Source organism: Lycium ferocissimum, chromosome 3, assembly GCF_029784015.1.
Source record: "Lycium ferocissimum isolate CSIRO_LF1 chromosome 3, AGI_CSIRO_Lferr_CH_V1, whole genome shotgun sequence".
Taxonomy (NCBI): Eukaryota; Viridiplantae; Streptophyta; class Magnoliopsida; order Solanales; family Solanaceae; genus Lycium; species Lycium ferocissimum.
In genome coordinates this window covers 11284374-11302809 of record NC_081344.1, presented here as the reverse complement: position 1 = coordinate 11302809, position 18436 = coordinate 11284374, and the positions used below count along the sequence as shown (strand labels likewise).

Here is an 18436-nt window from a genome sequence, read left to right as displayed (position 1 = left end):
AAATTCTTGAAATCAAATATTACTCTTTGTCGCTATTTTTCTTGTCTTGATTATTATTTTCAGGAACGAAAGATTAGTCGTTACAATAACTAAAATGACATCTACAAGTGAAAATAGTGCCCTTTTTTTTTTTGGTCGAACAAACCAACATATTCTCATTAAACAAACCTCATCAGAAAGTACAACCTATGTAAACAAACTTGCAAAACTCCCTCTGAGCACACCAGCTCCTATCTTCTTCACTATGCTATTTTCCTATACATTTGTTCTATGTAGTATTTCCTCTATCCAGTACTTGTCTTTACACTTTTTTTTCCTAGTTAAAATCACCGTAGTTCTATATTTGCACTCTCTTTGAATTTGGTTGCAAACAATCTCTGGCCTGGGCATTTTATGGTTCCACAACACATCATTTTGAGCCTGCCAGATACTGTAGATTAGTGCCGCAGTAACGGACCATAAGAATGCTCTACTCATCCTTCCCTTAACCTTCCTAGCCACTCTGTTCCACCACCCATGGATTGCCTGATTGTTGATTGTAATTCTCAGCCATTGTATTGTGATGTTCAAACAAGCTTGTGCAAACTCACATTTGAAGAACAAATGTTCTAGACATTCATTATGACTTCCACAGGCAGGTATCCTCATCTATCACCCCTATTTTCATCAGCCTGTCCTTAGTCATTAGTCTTCCATGCATTGCTAGCCAACAAATAAAGTTGTGCTTTGGAACATTAGCTGAGTTCCAAACACCTCTCCAATGTTGCCATTTAGTCCCAGTTTCTCTTCTCCAGGGGTATCCACTTTTTATTGAATACTTCGCAGGAGGAGTGAGCCACCCATTCTGTATGTAACCTCCCTCAAACTTTGTTTTATAAACTTTGTTTTTATGCTGTAAATTTTCTTCCCGTCAGCATGAATCAATTGGTGCTTTGTATTGCCACCAATTCTTGTCCTTCAGGTAAACATGATGTAGCCACTTTACCCAAAGATTATCTGCTTTGCTAGCCACATGCCAAACATATTTAGCCTTTGCTGCTTCATTCCAAACAGTGCTCTTAGTGATTCCTAGTCCACCCTCTTTCTTCGATCTACAAACCAAGTCCCAAGCTATCAATGGTGTCTTATTTGTGTTAAGTTGTCCAGTCCACACAAAATTCCTACATATTTTTGTTATTTGCTTCATTACACTCCTTGGTAGAATAAAGATGGATGACCAATATGAATGTATATAGGTCTACAGTCTCCCACTGATTCTGCATGTGAGTTTTTAGGTATTAGAGTGATCACAATTGACTTTATTCCCCTTAGCATCTTGCTATTTTGAAAGAATTCAAGCACTCCATCTTTCACATCCCTTCCTACAATCTCCCATGCATCTTTAAAAAAGTGGCTACCATAGCTATCTGGTCCGGGTGACTTATCCCCCATTATAGCCCATAGAGCCTTTTTTACCTCCATTTTAGTAAATTCCTATTGCACCATATCCCTTTGACAATCAGACACTAGAGGACCCTCCTTAATGATATCACTATTAGCATGAGTTATGTCCCTTGATCTTGTTCCCAGGAGTGATGTGTAAAATTCAATGAAAGCTTTAACTAGCCCCTCCATTGTATCTCTGTCTTCCCCATCCTTATTTCTAATTATAAATATTCTATTGATATTTCTTCTTGCTTTTAAGTAGTTGTGATAGAACCTGTGTTCAAATCTCCATCCTTCAACCATTGCAACTTGCATTTCTGCTGTAAAAACTTGTCTGATGCCAACTTCCACTTCTTATATTGCCCAGCCAGAGTTCCTTCTTCCTCAATAAGGTTTGTGTTTCTAGGGTCCAGTTGTATCATTGTTTGACATTGACACAATTGATCCTATGCATGTTCTGCTTTCTTCTCAAACTCACTAAACTTCTCCTTATTCAGCCTTTTCAAAGTCTGTTTTAGTCTGTTCAGTTTTCCCACTAGCTAATACATCTTACTTCCCTATATCTATGATCTCCAGCTCGTTTGCACTCTAGTCTTAAATTCAGGGGTAAGATTTCACATGTTAAAATATTTGAAATATTTTTGGATTGGATGAGTGAGCTCCTCCCAGCTAAGCAATGCTGGGCAATGATCATATAGACCCTCATTCAGGAAGTGAACTTCTGAAGCAGGTAATTCTACTAGCCAGTCATTGTTCACTAAGACCCTATCAATCCTACTAAGCACTCTTTCTTCTCCTTTTTATTTGTTGGTCCGTGCAAAAAATGAACCTGAAGATTTCAAATCTTGCAAACCACAAGTAGCTACACAGTTCCTGAATTCTCTGGTTTCAGCTGCTTTAACAGTACTCCCTACTCTTTCTCCACTTATCAAAACACAGTTATAGTCACCCATTAGTGCCCATGGCCCCTGTATTTGACTATGCACTTGGTCTATGTCTTCCCATAATCCTCTTCTAAGGGCTTGATCATTAAACCCATAGACAAAGGTGATATTCAGTTTCATGCCTGTTCCTTTGTGCTAAACTAGACAATGAATAATTTGTGATGTTACAAGTCTCACATCCACATCAAACACCATTGGTTTCCATACCACCCAAATTCTTCCACCAGGGTAAACTGATAGGTTTATTGTAAAGGACCATCCACTGCAAAGGTTAAGAGCTGCTCTATGAGCATTGGCTCTCTTAACCTTTGTTTCAAGGAGACTAAATAGGCTAACTTTTGGGTTATGCAGAAACAGTTGTACTTCCCTTTGTTTATCAGCTATATTTAATCCCTTTGTGTTCCAAAAGCCCAACTTATCGATTGGGGATGGGGGAGTCCCACCCCCTTCATTCCCAGGGCTTGCACTTCCACTTCATCCCTTTGAACTAGGAGGTCTTATAATTTGTTTGTTCACAATTTCACATTCTTCTGGTAGTGGATCAAAAGAGTTGCTAGTCTATACACTAGTTGTTGCCTTACTTTGTTGGCCTCTTTCTTTCCCTTGCACCTCCATTCCATCCTTATTATTTTGACTAACTATCTGCCATCCTTTCTCCTGCACTTTCCCATTATTAGTGTCTTGCTTCTGTGTCTGATTATTCTTAAGGTTCAGTTGTTTAGTCTCCTCCCTTTGTTTCTTCCTACAATCAGTAATAGCATAACCAATGTTCTTGCACTTAGTGCACAATATTGGTTTCCACTCATATTCTACTTGCCATTCTCATTTTCAAACATTACTCCACTAGGATACTCCTAGTTTAGTGGTATTTCTACCAGTACCCTTGAAAATGTCATCTTCTCTTTGTTTGTTGTGGCTTTGTCTGCTCTTAGAGGGATCTCGACTAAGCTTGCTATTTTTGCCCCAATATTTCACATCCAACCCAATCAATCGTATCCAAACAGGGATTTTATCCATTTTTTCCTTTATAACATCAATATCAGTTTTCCATGGTTTAGCTACTATTGGCTTCCTATCAAACATTTGAATACCTTTTTCAACCACTTTCTCCCTATCTTCTGCTGTGTGAAATCGCACCAAGAACACCCCTCTATTTACCTAGACAATTTTATCAATGCTTTTCCCTTTCCAAATCCTGTTGAAATACGCTTCCATCACTACTTGTGGTGGGCTAGAGCCCATCACGTAACAGATTACAGCGGTAGACCAATATGTAACTTCATTCGCTACATCCTCTAAGGTGATTTTAACAGTTGTGCTAGCATTTACGTGTGCCATAGTCCCGATCCGATTCTGCGGTGTGTGTTCCAACTCTGATGCTCAAGATGGATTCAAATTTAGGGGTGATTTTAGAGTTTGCGATTTACCCGAATTCGCTTGCTGCGCTTCATCATCAGCTACCTCATCTGCCCAGGATGCCTTCCCTGTACTTGATGCAGTTACTGGACTGTTATGGTTTGGTGTTGTCGCCATCGGATCTTTAGCTGAAGATTGCATCAGCTCATGTGGTAATATTCCTTGTATGAAATTCACATTCTTGGTCTTCTTTGCATCCCCCAATTGTGGGACCTTTCTCTTTCCTTCTGTGGTAATTAGATTACCCCTAGTCTGTTGTTGCCCTCTCCCTCCAGTTTTTCGATTCTTTGCCATGTTTAGCTATCGCCGAGAAGAACCCTGATTCTAGAGAGAGAAAGTTATTTGAAAATAGTACCTTCTTCTACTCTTTTTTTTTTCCATCTCTCGAAAGAGGTGAAGGGACTATTTCAACTTGACAAAATTCAACTTCCTAATATTAGGAGAAGATATAACAAATCCAATTCGTTATTATTTGATTTGTTATTTCTCTGTTGCTATGGAGAACGTTTGCTCATTTGTGCATCCTCATAGCTATTTGGTTAGGTTGTACATGTCTAGCCCTGTATGTTACGTTGTCCGGAGGTTTGGTCGTCTAGACCCAAAAAATTTCTACTATATAGAAGACTGAGGCCTTGGACAACCAAGGGCAAAATTGTCATTCTTCTCAAGGGTATAAATGATTTTCGGCTCACTCCACATGACTTTTCTCCACATAAATTCAGAAGATTAATTATTTCATCTCTTTTGTACTTTCCACTAGTGGTGGGCACAGTTTGGGCCAACCCGAAATCCAAATCGAAATCCGAACTTTTTAAATATTTGGTTTGGATATTTGGATCATGGATTGGACTTTGGATTGGATATGGATTTAGTATTATGGATTTTTGGATATCCGAAAATTCAAAATTTTTATACCTTTTATCTAGACCTACCTATATCATATGTGTCCAGTACTAATAAGTCTAGTTTCTAAAGGTCCAGTAGATTAGTACCTAAGGCCCTACCCATTAAAATATTGAATCCAATATACAATTCTCACTAAATCAAATATAATATACGGTTTTCTTATTTCTCAAGTCTCAAAAGTCTCACGTTAGTGTCACCCATGACAGAGTTCTTTGTTATTTTTCCAGATGACTACTTAGATTTTATTTTTATTCATTTCCACTTTTCCAAAATGCTTTTATTTGGTATGAATTACTATGTCGGACATGACTTGAATTTTTGTTAATGCTAATTTGAACTGGAAGGCTTTTTTCACTGAGCAATTAAAATTTAGATTTACCTCTGTGGAACTAACACATGAATTTCGTTCCTAATAAATTTGCCTTAAGTCTCAAGAGTTAAATCCGAAAATTCGAAATATCCAAACCGAACTAAAAATATCCAATCCAATCGAACTTATTTGGATTGGATTTGAATTGTAATTTCTTCATTCTGTTCAATGGTAATAAAAGAGTGGGACCCACAAGTTCTACCTATAAATGTCCCACTCATATCTTCATGGTGCATATACGCTGTTATATGGTATTCACATGGCTTAATGCATATGCAGCCCCCTAAACTTGTCCCTTTTTTCCATTTTGGCACCTTAACCAAGTGTTGTTCCTATTGAACCCCTGAACTCGTCCTCAAGTGTGTCTATCAAACCCTCTAAATCTGATTTTTATTAGAAGCAAAAAATAAATAATGAAGGTAAAGTAATATTTTAGACGTGTGGTAAGCCATTTTTTAGGTCATGAATGTGTCGGTTTCTGTTGGTTCTGCTCTTTCACTGCCAGCTTAATTAAGAGCTTACTCTTTTTTCCCCTCTCGTCGCTAATCTTAGCTGAAAAATGGCATAATTAAATTAGAATATATATTAGCATGTTGCTACATTGAAGATAGAATACTATGTAAGTTAGATTGTGTTTGATAGACACACTTGAGGACGAGTTCAGGGGTTCAATAGAAACAACACTTAGTTGAGGTGCCAAAATGAAAAAAAGGGACAAGTTCAGGGGGCTGCATATGCATTAAGCCTATTCACATTCTCTCTTAACTTTTTCTTTTCAGATTCACAATTTATTTATCTAAAAATAGTAGTCCAGTAATTTAATTTCATCTTATTAGATAAATAGAGTAAATTTATTTTCTACCCCAAATTTTGTTATTTAAAAAGATGAACTAATTATCTCAAATTCATAACTTCAAGTTTTCTCATTAAAATTAGTACTTTCTAGATCTCTGTGGAAGAGGATCAAGTTAGGCCTTGCGAACAGCTTGATGCACTATCTCCCCTTGGTCTCTGGTCTATATTATATGACGTTTTTAACTTTTACATTTAGTTCAAAATAAATGCGTTTTAACATAATCAAGAAAATGTTAATTATTTTTTCTTTCAAATTTGTCCTTATTCAGATAATGAATTTTTACATAATCAAGAAATACCAAATTGATAATATTTAATTAAAGGTGATTTAGTGAAAACACCTCTCACTTTCTAGGTGTGAGTAATTTCTTAAAGGTTAAAAACACAATATAATATGAAGCGAGGGGAATAACTACTGTAATATATTAGATGAATAAGAGAATCAATTCTTATTTTTTAAACGCCTTGAGATCAATTTGATTTTATACTTTTAGCTCCCTTAAAGCTAAAGGGAAGTTTCTCAATAGACTTTGTATTTCCTATAATTTGAAACATATTTTTGTACACCCTTGTACCTCAACTTTTATTATAAAATTAACATATTTAAGCTTTGTTATGAGTAGAATTTAGTAATGTTAAAGTGAGTATTAGAGTATGTAATCTTTTAATGTTAATTGTGGCAACTTAAACGAACTATAAGTATTGTTTTATTTTATAGAAATAGGAAAGATAATTTATTATAAAGTGTGATTTCATTATCATTCTTTATTGTGAGCTGAAATATTTTTAAAAAACTTATAATTTCTTCTTTCAAAGATATAATGAAAACCTACAAACACAATGTAAATTATACTATATACTTGTACACCCTTGTACCTCAACTTTTATTATAAAATTAACATATTTAAGGTTTGTTATGATTAGAAATTAGTAATGTTAGAGTATTAGAGCATATAGTTAATTGTGGCAACTTAAACAAACCATAAGTTATTGTTTAGTTATATAGAAATAGGAAAGAAAATTTATTATAAAGTGTAATTTCACTGTAATTCTCTATTATGCTTAGCTGAAAATATTTTTAAAAAACTTATAATTTCTTCTTTTAAAGAAATAATGAACACCTACAAAACTCAATTTTAAATTGCAATGTTGGGCCCGTAAACGGGCCTATATATCTAGTTCTTTATTTAAAAAAAAAAAAACGGTGAAATGGTCTCAAGCGGCCCCAGTCTAGTATCTTGACATAAGATAAAGGGTGTGTTTGGTACGAAGAAAAATATTCTCCATGAAAAATGTTTTTCTGAAAAATAAGTATTTTTAATGTTTGACAAGTAAACAAGAAAATATTTGTCCCAAGAACATTTATGTAATGTCTCACCATAAACACTATCTAAAAACACATGGAATGAAAGAAAGCGAAAAAGGGAAGGGTGGTCGAGGGCAAGTGGGGTGGTCTAGAGATGGGAGTTGTAAATAAGGCGGTATTCTTATGGAGGGTGGCGATGTTGGGAGAGGAGACATGAACTCGCAATGCCATCTTATGAAACTTGATTTCTACTCACCAAGAAATTAAAGTCATTTTCTTATTTTAAGAAACTTATTTTCCTAAAGAAAATATTCTCCAAAATATGTTGACCATCAAATATGGGAAAATTTGAAAACATTTTCATCCGTGCCATACACACCCAAAATGAAAAGGAAAAAACATCCCTTTTATTTTTTGAATACATGAAAGTGCAAAATGTGACATAACATAAAATACGTAGAGACATTTCGGTGGTACCAATACTAGCACATGCATCTCTAAGCTTATAATAGTACGTAGTAATGAAGGTTTCAGTTAATTAAGTAGACCCCAGAGGTCAACATCTTCATCAACGTAATAGTCACTCAAACCTAATGTTGTTCCAACACCACCACCATCCTTGGATATTTCTGGTAATAATATATCCTCGTGCAACAAACTTTGTAGATCCTCATTAGACCTCTTCTTTAATAATGATGATGTGCTCCCATCAAATTCATTACAATTAGAGGCCAGCAATAAACTTTCCCACCATTCAACGTTGTCCTCTTCTTCTGTCGTAATTATTGGATTATTGTTCTCCATAATCATTTTCCCTTTGTTGCCTTGATCGTCAGTAGTACTAATATTGTTTGTGATACTTTTGTTGCTGCAGTACCATGGAGAATTATTTGAAAGTTTCCGAGGTTGAGGTCTAATTATAGTGTGTTTGTTGGTAATCTTAGTACACTTGTTAATCTTTTGGTGTTGGTCATGAAGATGAGGAGGAGCAACATTGTACTTCTTTTGAAAGTGGGTGTTCCAGTAATTTTTCACATCGTTTGCTGTCCTTCCCGGAAGTCTCCCAGCAATAAGTGACCATCTACAAATGTGGTTTAAGTAAATCAAAAGAATTCGAGAAGGCCTCAATTATGTTTTGAATATTAAGACCTAGTTTCATAGAGTACGAAATGACTTCTAAACATTTTAGATGTACTAAAAATCTTACTACTCGCGATGTCAAGTGAGAGTCTTATCCTAAAATTTATTTGACCTAAAGTATTATACCCTCCAAAATCAAGTTATGTACCGTCCGATTTGCAACTCATACTACACCTAGCATTAGTATGCAGGGGCGGATCCAGTGTAATGGATGTGGGTTCCCGGGAACCCACACCCGATAGCCCGAACCCTGTATTAATATTGGGAGTCTGTTAATTATATAACAAATTGCTAGTTGGGAATCCATTACTAAAAGAAGTTGTTGGCTCAACGGCAACGAAGGAACCTTGATTCAGCGCTCATGTTCTTGACGTAGGATCAATTCCCCTTGGAGTCTTTTTGTCCGAATTTGCATATTAGTTCATTTATTAGGAACCCACAAGCTTAAAATCCTGGATCGGCCTCTATTAGTATGAGTTGGTTGATCGCGTAAGGGCGATCCATCTTGCATGATGACGAATTCCACGATAGCAAGAAATAGAAATTAATCGTTTGATGTGTGCTTGTTCTCATCCCCTCTTCAATTCCCTAAACAAATTAAAATGATTTTGACCTATCTTTTTATTTTTATTTTTTATCAATCTCTTCCATCTTTGAAGGATGGAAGCCTTATATTATTGAAGGATATAGCCATATCATACAAAAACAGAGACGCTAATTCTCTGTACCTGCTACAGGGATAACACTTTTCCCCTATAGAATTAGTAGGATTTCATTTCAGCTTACAAAAGAGATGATACTATATGAGAGGTTATAAATTCCTCCCCTATACAAAAGAATTCTGATTCCTCACGGGACATCAAAATTATACAATCTATATAAGGACCTATCCAGGTGGAACGTATTTTTATTAGACTTGATCCTAAAGGAGGGAAGTTGCATCCTATCCATACTCATTTAATGATTTTGACCTATCATTTGTTCAATTTGGTACTTAGTTAATTATATTAAGAATGTACTGCTTAGGGTTTTCTTACAACTATTTTACCCTTATTTATATCTTAAGATATAATTTCTCTTCATTGATTATTTAGTCTATTTTTAATCTTCAATAACAATTACTATTGAGGGTAAAATGGGAAAAACATTAATTTTGTCTTCAACTTCTACAATGACAAATAATTTGAAACATTTATATTTAGAAATCATAAAAAAAAATGTTGAGACATAATATTATTATGTAATAAAAGCTACACTTTTTCCCAAAGTCATAAGATTTTTGATAAGATGGTTTCATAAACTTTTTGATAATATGGTTGCACAAATTCAGCATGGGAGTGTATAGCACGTGGTAGCTGCACAATCAATGGGTTGAGGGAAATTCAGTATCTTTTGTCTGATATATTACTTAAGAAATTCATTAACTTCAAACTTCAAATTCTAAAGCTATCTTTGTGACGTTCGAGAGCAATATGAGATTAAAGTGTTAACATAAACTTGCCTGTTGCCTAAAAGCTTATGAAGCCTCAACATGAGATCTATTTCATCAGAAGAGAAGGCACCTCTCTTTATGTGTGGCCTTAGATAATTCAGCCACCTAAGTCTGCAGCTCTTCCTGCATCTATTCAGACCTACATGTATTTACATATAAAAAAAAAACTAAAAAAAAAAACAGTGGGGTGTGTGTATATATATATATATATATATATATATATATATATATATATATATATATATATATATATATATATTTATTTATTTAAACTGTCTCCATTTGATCATTGATTAGCAAAAAAGTACACCTTGTGTTTCATCATGCATAGCCACGTTATTTAACTAATAGCCATGTTTCGCATCTAACTAACCAAGCTTGCAAATGTAGCCACAGATTGTCAGTGTGGCTCAATTTATTGTGAGATCAAGGTCAACATAGTCAAATTAGTGTTCTACAAGTCATATGAACCCGACAATACCCATATTGCTATACTTGAGTGGTCTGCGGGGTAACGTTCATTAATATTTTGGGTCTCGTGAACGCAGCCCTTACCCGACCCAAACATAGCGAACTGGGGAGTGGGCTTGTGAACGCGATGCCCAGGCGTGACCCGGCCCAACCCCATTCAAACTTTGACCCAATACCTGAAACTCATCCGGAACCTCCCGGACATGAACAAAATATGCAAACCACTCCTAAAACACATTACGAACTCACTCACACACTCGGAATTTTTAAAAGAGGTCACCTTGACCGGTGTTGACCGAGGTCAACTCCTAAACCATAAAACTTAACTTTCCATCCAAAGACCCAAATCACACATGAACGTCTCAGGACCCAAACCAACTATCTTACCAAGTCAAAAACCCCGTTTTGGACCTAACAGAACTATCCGAATTCGATTCTGGACGCGTCTACTCAAATGTCAACAAGCAGCTGATATGAGGGAGGTCCTAACAAACAGCGTCGTCCTGTAAATCAATACCTACATTGTGAAATGCAGGCCCCAGACAAAAGGGATGTACTTTTTACATGATCATGAGATGAGACGAGACTATCTTAGAAGGTTAGCTTCTATAGTTAACACCAAAAAGATGGTCATAGTTAGAATTGAAAAACTAACCTATGACTATATGGATCTATACTTAGGGAGGATCAAAAGCAAAAAAGAGATTGTTTGACAGAGTTTAACCATGAAGCTAGGCATATTCATTTGTCTAAGTTTATTAATCCTCTAATGATTCTTGGAAGATCAACAAAGGAGTTGAAGGTTTGGTATATATCTGTTATACATATCCATAAAAACTTTGTTAAAGATGGATCTACATTATTAGTTACGGGTTCAGGCGTTCAACATAATTTATAACATTCAACTGTGCCCCGGAGACACGGTCGAAGCACGCCCGTCCAGTGTGCTTCTTTCACGACATGCTATAGTCCTGGGTGTCTTCTAGTGGTCTTCTAGAGTTAGAAGAAGTCGTGTCCGCCCCGGGCATCTACAACGTCCTCCTTTGATATTCTAATCTGGGAGAACTAAAAGACTGACCCATTCGGTGACTTTCGCGGTCGCCCTGACTAAACGATCAGGTATACCACGCCACGTATCATCCACTCGGCTCAAGCCGAGGAGAGATAAAGAAAAATCAAAGATATAGTGATCGTGCTAGTAGTTTTGATCTAGATTTTGTGTTTATTTAACATTATATTTAATGCATAGAGGTAATCTATTCCTAACGCTATAAGCTATCTTGCCCAGAATTTCAAATCCGTAAACTCAAAATCTTAAATCTGTTTCTACTTTTGTTGTAATAGGTGGCTAGTGAAATAATATATAAATATATTACCAGCTCTAATGGGAACTAGATGCCACTTTCCTTCTCCGTACTCCTCAATACAATTTCTTAAAAGATGATCTTCTTCTTCAGTCCATGCACCTTTCTTCACTCCAGACGACATCGTAACAAAAGAATTATTATTCATGATTCATAGGCCTCTCTCCCTACAAATGAACACCAAGTCGAAATTAAACACAATTCCCAATGCTTGAGTTTAATACTTTAATTAACCAAAGCATGTTAGAGTATAATTAGTAAAGACTTGTATATAAATGAAAAATAAAAAAAAAGAAAACCTCCGGTAGCTCTGATGAGCCTGATGGCTCTTGCAGTCTTCTTGTTCTCTCTACGTACCTTTTCAGTCTCTTTATATACTTGCATGATAGGATCTTATTTTAATTTAATTTAATAGTTTTAAAAGGACGGCATAGTTAATACTTGCATGATATGATTTTAATATTTTTTAATTGATTGATAGTGTAAATTTGTTTTACAATATGATAGTATTTAAAAGTAACCTCTTATTATTATTATTATTATTATTATTATTATTATTATTATTATTATTATTATTATTATTATCATCATCATCATCATCTTCATCATCATCTATACTTCATCAATGTAAAAGAACTTTTATACTATCAGGTCACTTAGATAATTTCACACAATAGTTCATAAGAAATAAAATTATTAATATTGAAAATAAGACACGTTTCATGTTATAACATGTTAAAACACTATAGAAATAATATATAGTAATTTGTTTGCAATAATGTATATATACGCTAACTCCATTATATATTAACACGTGACCCGCCTTTGCTGCCAGTTGTATGATTATTGTATCTGGATCAAGTGATAGTAAGTACTTGATCTCTTTCTCTAGTATTCTTCTTCATTGGCATGTATTAATTAATTTAGCTTTCCGGAACTCTACTACTAAACTTAAAGAACGAAGAAACAACACAAAATGAAACTAAAAAATCCAAAAAAAGAAGGCTAAAAAAATTGTGAAAAGTAAAGAAAAGAAGTTCTCTAGAGTAGTAAACAAAAGGTTTCAATTCTTTGTTTGACGGCGTCTCCATATATTTCTTTTATCATTTAAGTTAATAAAAAAACGATTTTGGAGGCTTAAATCATTAATTACCTCACGAATTAATAATACGAGATAAAAAATGGAATAACTAATGAATGAGAATTCCGAAACGGAGACTACAACAAAGAATACATATTTCATAAACTTTGTGAGTATTATCATTCAAGTCCTTTTTTTTTTAATAGATTAATTATACCGGAGCAAAAAGATGTTATATTGCAGAGTATTAGAACATAATTAGCCTTTACAACACTCCCCAAACATTGCTCTATTTTGGTTCTAATTTTGACGCCCTCTTTTTTGTTCTCATTTAACTGAACCTAAATGAGGGAAGATAAAGGGGAATAATTGTTGGTGGGGTGGGGGGACGGCGGCTGGGGTGGGGAAGCGGCGGCCGGTGGTGGGGGATTTGACGAGGAAGACGATGATTTTTGTGTTGGTGGTGGGGTCCAATTTTTTCTTTTTTTAACTATTTTTTAATGAGTTAAATACGTTTAAAATAACATTTTTTTTTTCAAAAAAACCACAATCTTCATTTTTTAATTATTTTTTTGAGTTAAAATGCCACGTGTCCTCATTTAATTCATCATTTTTCCACATCATCCATGAGTGGACTACACACACTATTTATTTCCCACTGATTGTTAAAAAAGTGTTTAGGTGGTACAAATCCGATGTGGTACAGGTGTTCAATCGGTAGAGCCGCTGAGGTGTCTAAGTGAAATTTGTAGACAAGTTTAGATGGCGGCGGATGACTTAAGCCTTTTGAAAAATACTTTTCACTTTTTTCATGTTAGTGGGTCAAAATATGTTTTAATTTTTTTTTTTTTAAATAAGTTACTTAAAAATTAGGAAATGTCTTCTGTGGTGAAAGTAGGGAAAACAAATTTCAATAAGTGAATTTTTTTTGCTCATTATCTCTCACTCTCCCAACATACTCTACCTATCCACAACCCCACCCCACCCCCTGCACACCTCCCTCCCCTACGCCTTGCCCCTTGCCCTCGACCCCTATTCACCCATCCATTCTCATAATGTTTGCTTAAGTTTTATATAAATGCTTGTCAGAGGCGGATTCAAAATTTGTACTTTATGGGTTCAAGCTTTAAACTTTTTCATATTGGACCTATTAAAATATTAAAATTGTGGATCCAGACAACTAATTATTGCAATCATAGATTATATTTTTTTTTGCACATATAACTTATACTTCGTGTCTAAAATACTTGGTTCAGATGAATCTGGTGCTAAGGTTGCATGCACTCCTTTGTACCAAGCACAAACTTTATATATATATAAAGAACTGCTTGCATTCAAAGGTGGATTCAAGATTTAAAGCTTATCAGTTCTAACAACAATCTCAATTTAATATGCAATAACAACTGGGATCACGTTCAAATATTTATAAATATTTAACAAAAGTTTTTGGGTTCATGTGAATACGTCACTTTCTGGATCAGCAATTCTTGTACTTGGATTGCTGTGGTTTGTAAATATGAGACAGACAGAATCCACGGAAGAGTTACTGACCGCACAAATTAGCCTTCAGATAGAATTAAGTTGGCATTGGTCACTTCTGTTTTGTAAGAATTTGGTTTGGTTTTTATTGTTTGCTGTTTTTGAATATGCAAAACGATCCTCTCATAAATCTTCAGTACATTCTATTCGATTTTCATCATTTTGGTTCGTTTTAGTTTTGTGGTTCGATTCTTGGTGTTCTGTTTAGCCTTTTCTGAGTTTTACAAACCGTACATTTCTTTTAAACCTCTCAAAGTCACCTATAAATTAAAGATATTTGCAATTAAACCTAGTTACATGAACTATTATTTTCCTCTTTCGTGCTTTTTGCTCAACGATATATAGCAGCTTACCTACTTCATAAATGAATTCACAATGTTACTCGAATCAATCTCCATCATAGGCCAAAATATTGTTTGTTTTTTATTGAAGTTGTGTTTAGATAGGCATTTAAATTGAAGAAAAAAATACATAGAGGTTTTGCGAGTGAAAATTTGAAAAACTGGTAAAAACAACTTTTTTCAAACTTGAAACTCAATCTTCAATTAACAATTTAAAAAATCAATCCTATAATCATACGTTGTTTTGATTTTTTTTTTTTTTGAAATAATAAATTTTTTATTTCCAAACAATCCTTTAATTCCAACTCTACGCCGCATGAGTTGGTGATATGAGAAGCTGAACGAAGTTTCTAATGGTAGAGAATCAGATAGTGAGACATTAAACGAGGGTGCATTATATGTATATTTAAGTTTGCTTAGTGACTCTACTTAGTCTCAAAACTTTTCTACGTATAGTATTAGCATTGTTTCATGTTCATTCTATTGGAAGGAATTCAAGTTTGAGATTAATTCCTTAGAAACAGTTTAGTCTTGCCTTTTAGGTCACTTAGCTATCAGGTCCTTATTTGCTCTTGTTGCTGCTGTGGATTGAAATTCTTCAAGTTAAGAATCTTACTGTTTTACAAGTGTAGCCCGATTCCTGAAGACTATCTTGTTATAGACAACCATATTTATTAACAGAGTGATTTAATAGTGTCAATTTTTTTTATACTATCGGTTTATAATTAGCTCATTGGAATAAACCTCCTTTACCTTGCCTAGTTATGTTGTTGAAAGGATTTTTCTTCTCTAAATTAGGTACTTCATAAGAAATAAGTATTTTTTGCTTTCTGAAGGCTATGACAAAACAATACCCTGCCAATTATGTTGATAACAAAAATGGAGCCATTTTAAGTTGGAAGGTACTTTACTCTAAATAAACTTAAATCTGTCAATTTTGCACAAATGTATAAAGCAAGCATAAAATTTAAACAACAGCGTGAAACTACCTCTTTTGTACAAATCACCGTTAATTTTTTTACTAAATAAGTATAAATAATGAATTTTGAACCCAACATATTAAATAAGTTTCGATTAAGTTTCAAAACTTAAGCCCATCAATCAATCAAAATATTGTCCTTTTCTCTTCCTTCTTTCTGGAAAAATGAAAAAATTATTCATGCTCTCATAACTTCTTGAAACGAATATCTTTTGGCATTTTTTCATTCGCAGTTCCGTCACATTCCAATTAGCGACAGATGATGAGGCCACATGTGTGATTTTGATGGGAATGAACAAACCAAGTACAGAACTTGACGCTTTATGCGTGGGACGTTAGGAATCATAAAACTCAACTGACATATATTAAAGTATATTAGTTTTAGTGTATTGCGTCAATCAATTAAAATGTACAAGAAGAATTATATAGAATGGCAATGTACATTGAAGTAGATGCTACGCTCATTTATTATATTGACTTAAGTTATAACTAAAATAATTTCCTCTAAACCTTCAATGAGGAACAATTAGTTTTAACTTGAGCATTTGTCCCATGTTAATTAATATAATGTGTATCGAAAGTTAAATTTTTAGGTGAACCCATTTTCTAAAATCCTTTTGTTTGTTGTAGATCACATAGTTCTTGTTATCCTAATTGATCTTTTTATCTAACAAAGAAAGTTTATATATCAAAAGCATGTTCAACTTAATGAAAATATTTTTCTTCGCCAACCTTTCATATATCAATCCAATTTTAAAGAAAATAAGAATTCAACGAAGTAATTTTAAGCAAATCCTTGCATAGGTAACTTTGTAGCTAATGGCAGTTGGCTTGAAACTACATGATAGTCTATTATTTAAGATAAGAATTCTTAACGATATACAAATCATTACGTTCAAGTCGGGCGTGCAGCTAAAGCTTCGCCTATGTGTTCGGCATAACTAAGTAATATAACATTGGTTAAAAGGTTGTATTTATGTCTAAAGATTCACTTATTATATATACTAGCAAACTATGCCCGTGCGATGCATGGGACCCAACATAATTAATTTAGATTTTCTCTTATTTTTCTCTTTAATTTCTCATTTGTTGTTAAAATTTGCGTTATTTTTGTTATGTCCGCCTCTTTTTATATTTAGTAAGTTGACAATTCAAATATCGTACATATCAAGTTTATAATCACAAGATTCAAAGGATATTTTATTATATTACACATATTTTTATTTTAGAACCATAAGATTCAAAAGTCTATCTTTATTTCTTAAACTCCGTGTCTAGTCAAGCTTAGACAGTTAAATTGAGACAGAGGGAGTATATGTCAAATAAAAGAAATGAAAGGAAAATTAAGGCACTGCGTTAGATCTAATTAAAAAAGAAATTTGTAGAATAAACTCACCAAAATTAATAGCAAATCTCTAATTTAAACAGGAAAAATTAAAAGAAAATCTCAAATTCTGAGTACTAACTATATGAACCACCAAGCAGCCCTCCTTAGTGAGTCTTCATATTTTGTTTCTTTTCCTCTCATTTTCCCTTTAATTTCTCAATTGTTGTTAAAATTTATCTTAATTTGGGTATGTCCTCCTCTTTTTATATTTAGTAAGTTGACAATTCAAATATCCTACATGTCAAGTTTATAATCACAAGATTTAAGGGATATTTTATTATATTATACACATTTTTAATTTAGAACCACAAGATTCAAAAGTCTATCTTTATTTCTTAAACTCTGTGTTTAGTCAAACTTAGACACTTAAATTGAGACAGAGGGAGTATATGCCAATAGAAAGGACAATTGAGACACTGCGTTAGATCTAATTAACAAAGAAAATTGTAGAATAAACTCACCAAAATTAATAGCAAAACTCTAATTTGAACAGGAAAAATTAAAAGAAAATCTCAAATTCAGAGTACCAACTATATGAACCACCTAACAGTATTTTGTTTCTTTTCCTCTTATTTTTTACCTTAATTTCTCAATTGTTGTTAAAATTTATCGTATTTTGATTATGTCCGCCTCTTTTTATATTTAGTTGACAATTCAAATATCCTGCATGGCAAGTTTATAATCACAAGATTCAAAGGGTATTTTATTATATTATACACATTTTTAATCTAGAACCACAAGATTCAAAAGTCTATCTTTATTTCTTAAACTTCGTGTCTAATCAAACTTAGACACTTAAATTGAGACAGAGGGACTATATGCCAGATGAACGAAATGAAAGGACAATTGAGACACTGCGGACATGTGGAGACTTAAAAAGTAAACACAAGAGGTAGAATTAATGTTAACCTTCTAAAATGTACACATGTTATTCCCTGCTTAGAGTACAATTTCATGTGCTTTCTATAATAGAGTAATAAAATGAAGTGTAGAAATAAAAAAATATGATAACGTAAAAGTGGAATAGGTGGCAAACCAAGTAATAATACTTGTTAAATGAAGTGGACAACTGGAAAAAAGGGAAAGAAACCAAATACACTTGAAATATGTCCAAATTTAGTGTACAACTCAGGCAGCTTTTTGTACAATTTATTGTTGTTGTGTTCGGCCCTCTTGGACACTTATATATATTAGAAATTTTTAGTAATGTGGCCAAGTAATATCGAACAGAGGGAGTACTTCATTTATTAATTCTTAAAGAATGTGAAATGTCAAAAGTGAACAAGTAAAAGTGCATGGAGGAAATAAATGTGTCGGAGAATTAAAATTGAAGTGCATACGTGGATACATGAAAAGAGAATAAATATTCAATACTATGACATATGTCCATGTGAAATAAAAAAGTACTGTAGTTGGTTAA

The 18436-nt window shown here is 33.8% G+C and overlaps 1 protein-coding gene across 1 annotated transcript in view; it reads right to left on the bottom strand.

Moving 5' to 3' along the window:
• Window positions 1–11855, bottom strand: part of LOC132049709 (transcription factor MYB1-like) — a 64515-nt gene extending 52660 nt beyond the window's left edge. The window contains exon 1 of the mRNA XM_059440615.1: window positions 11702–11855. Within this exon, the coding sequence (XP_059296598.1) occupies window positions 11702–11837 (136 nt within the window). The 5' untranslated portion in view covers window positions 11838–11855. The remainder of the gene's footprint in view (window positions 1–11701) is intronic.
• Window positions 11856–18436: the final 6581 nt, after the last annotated feature.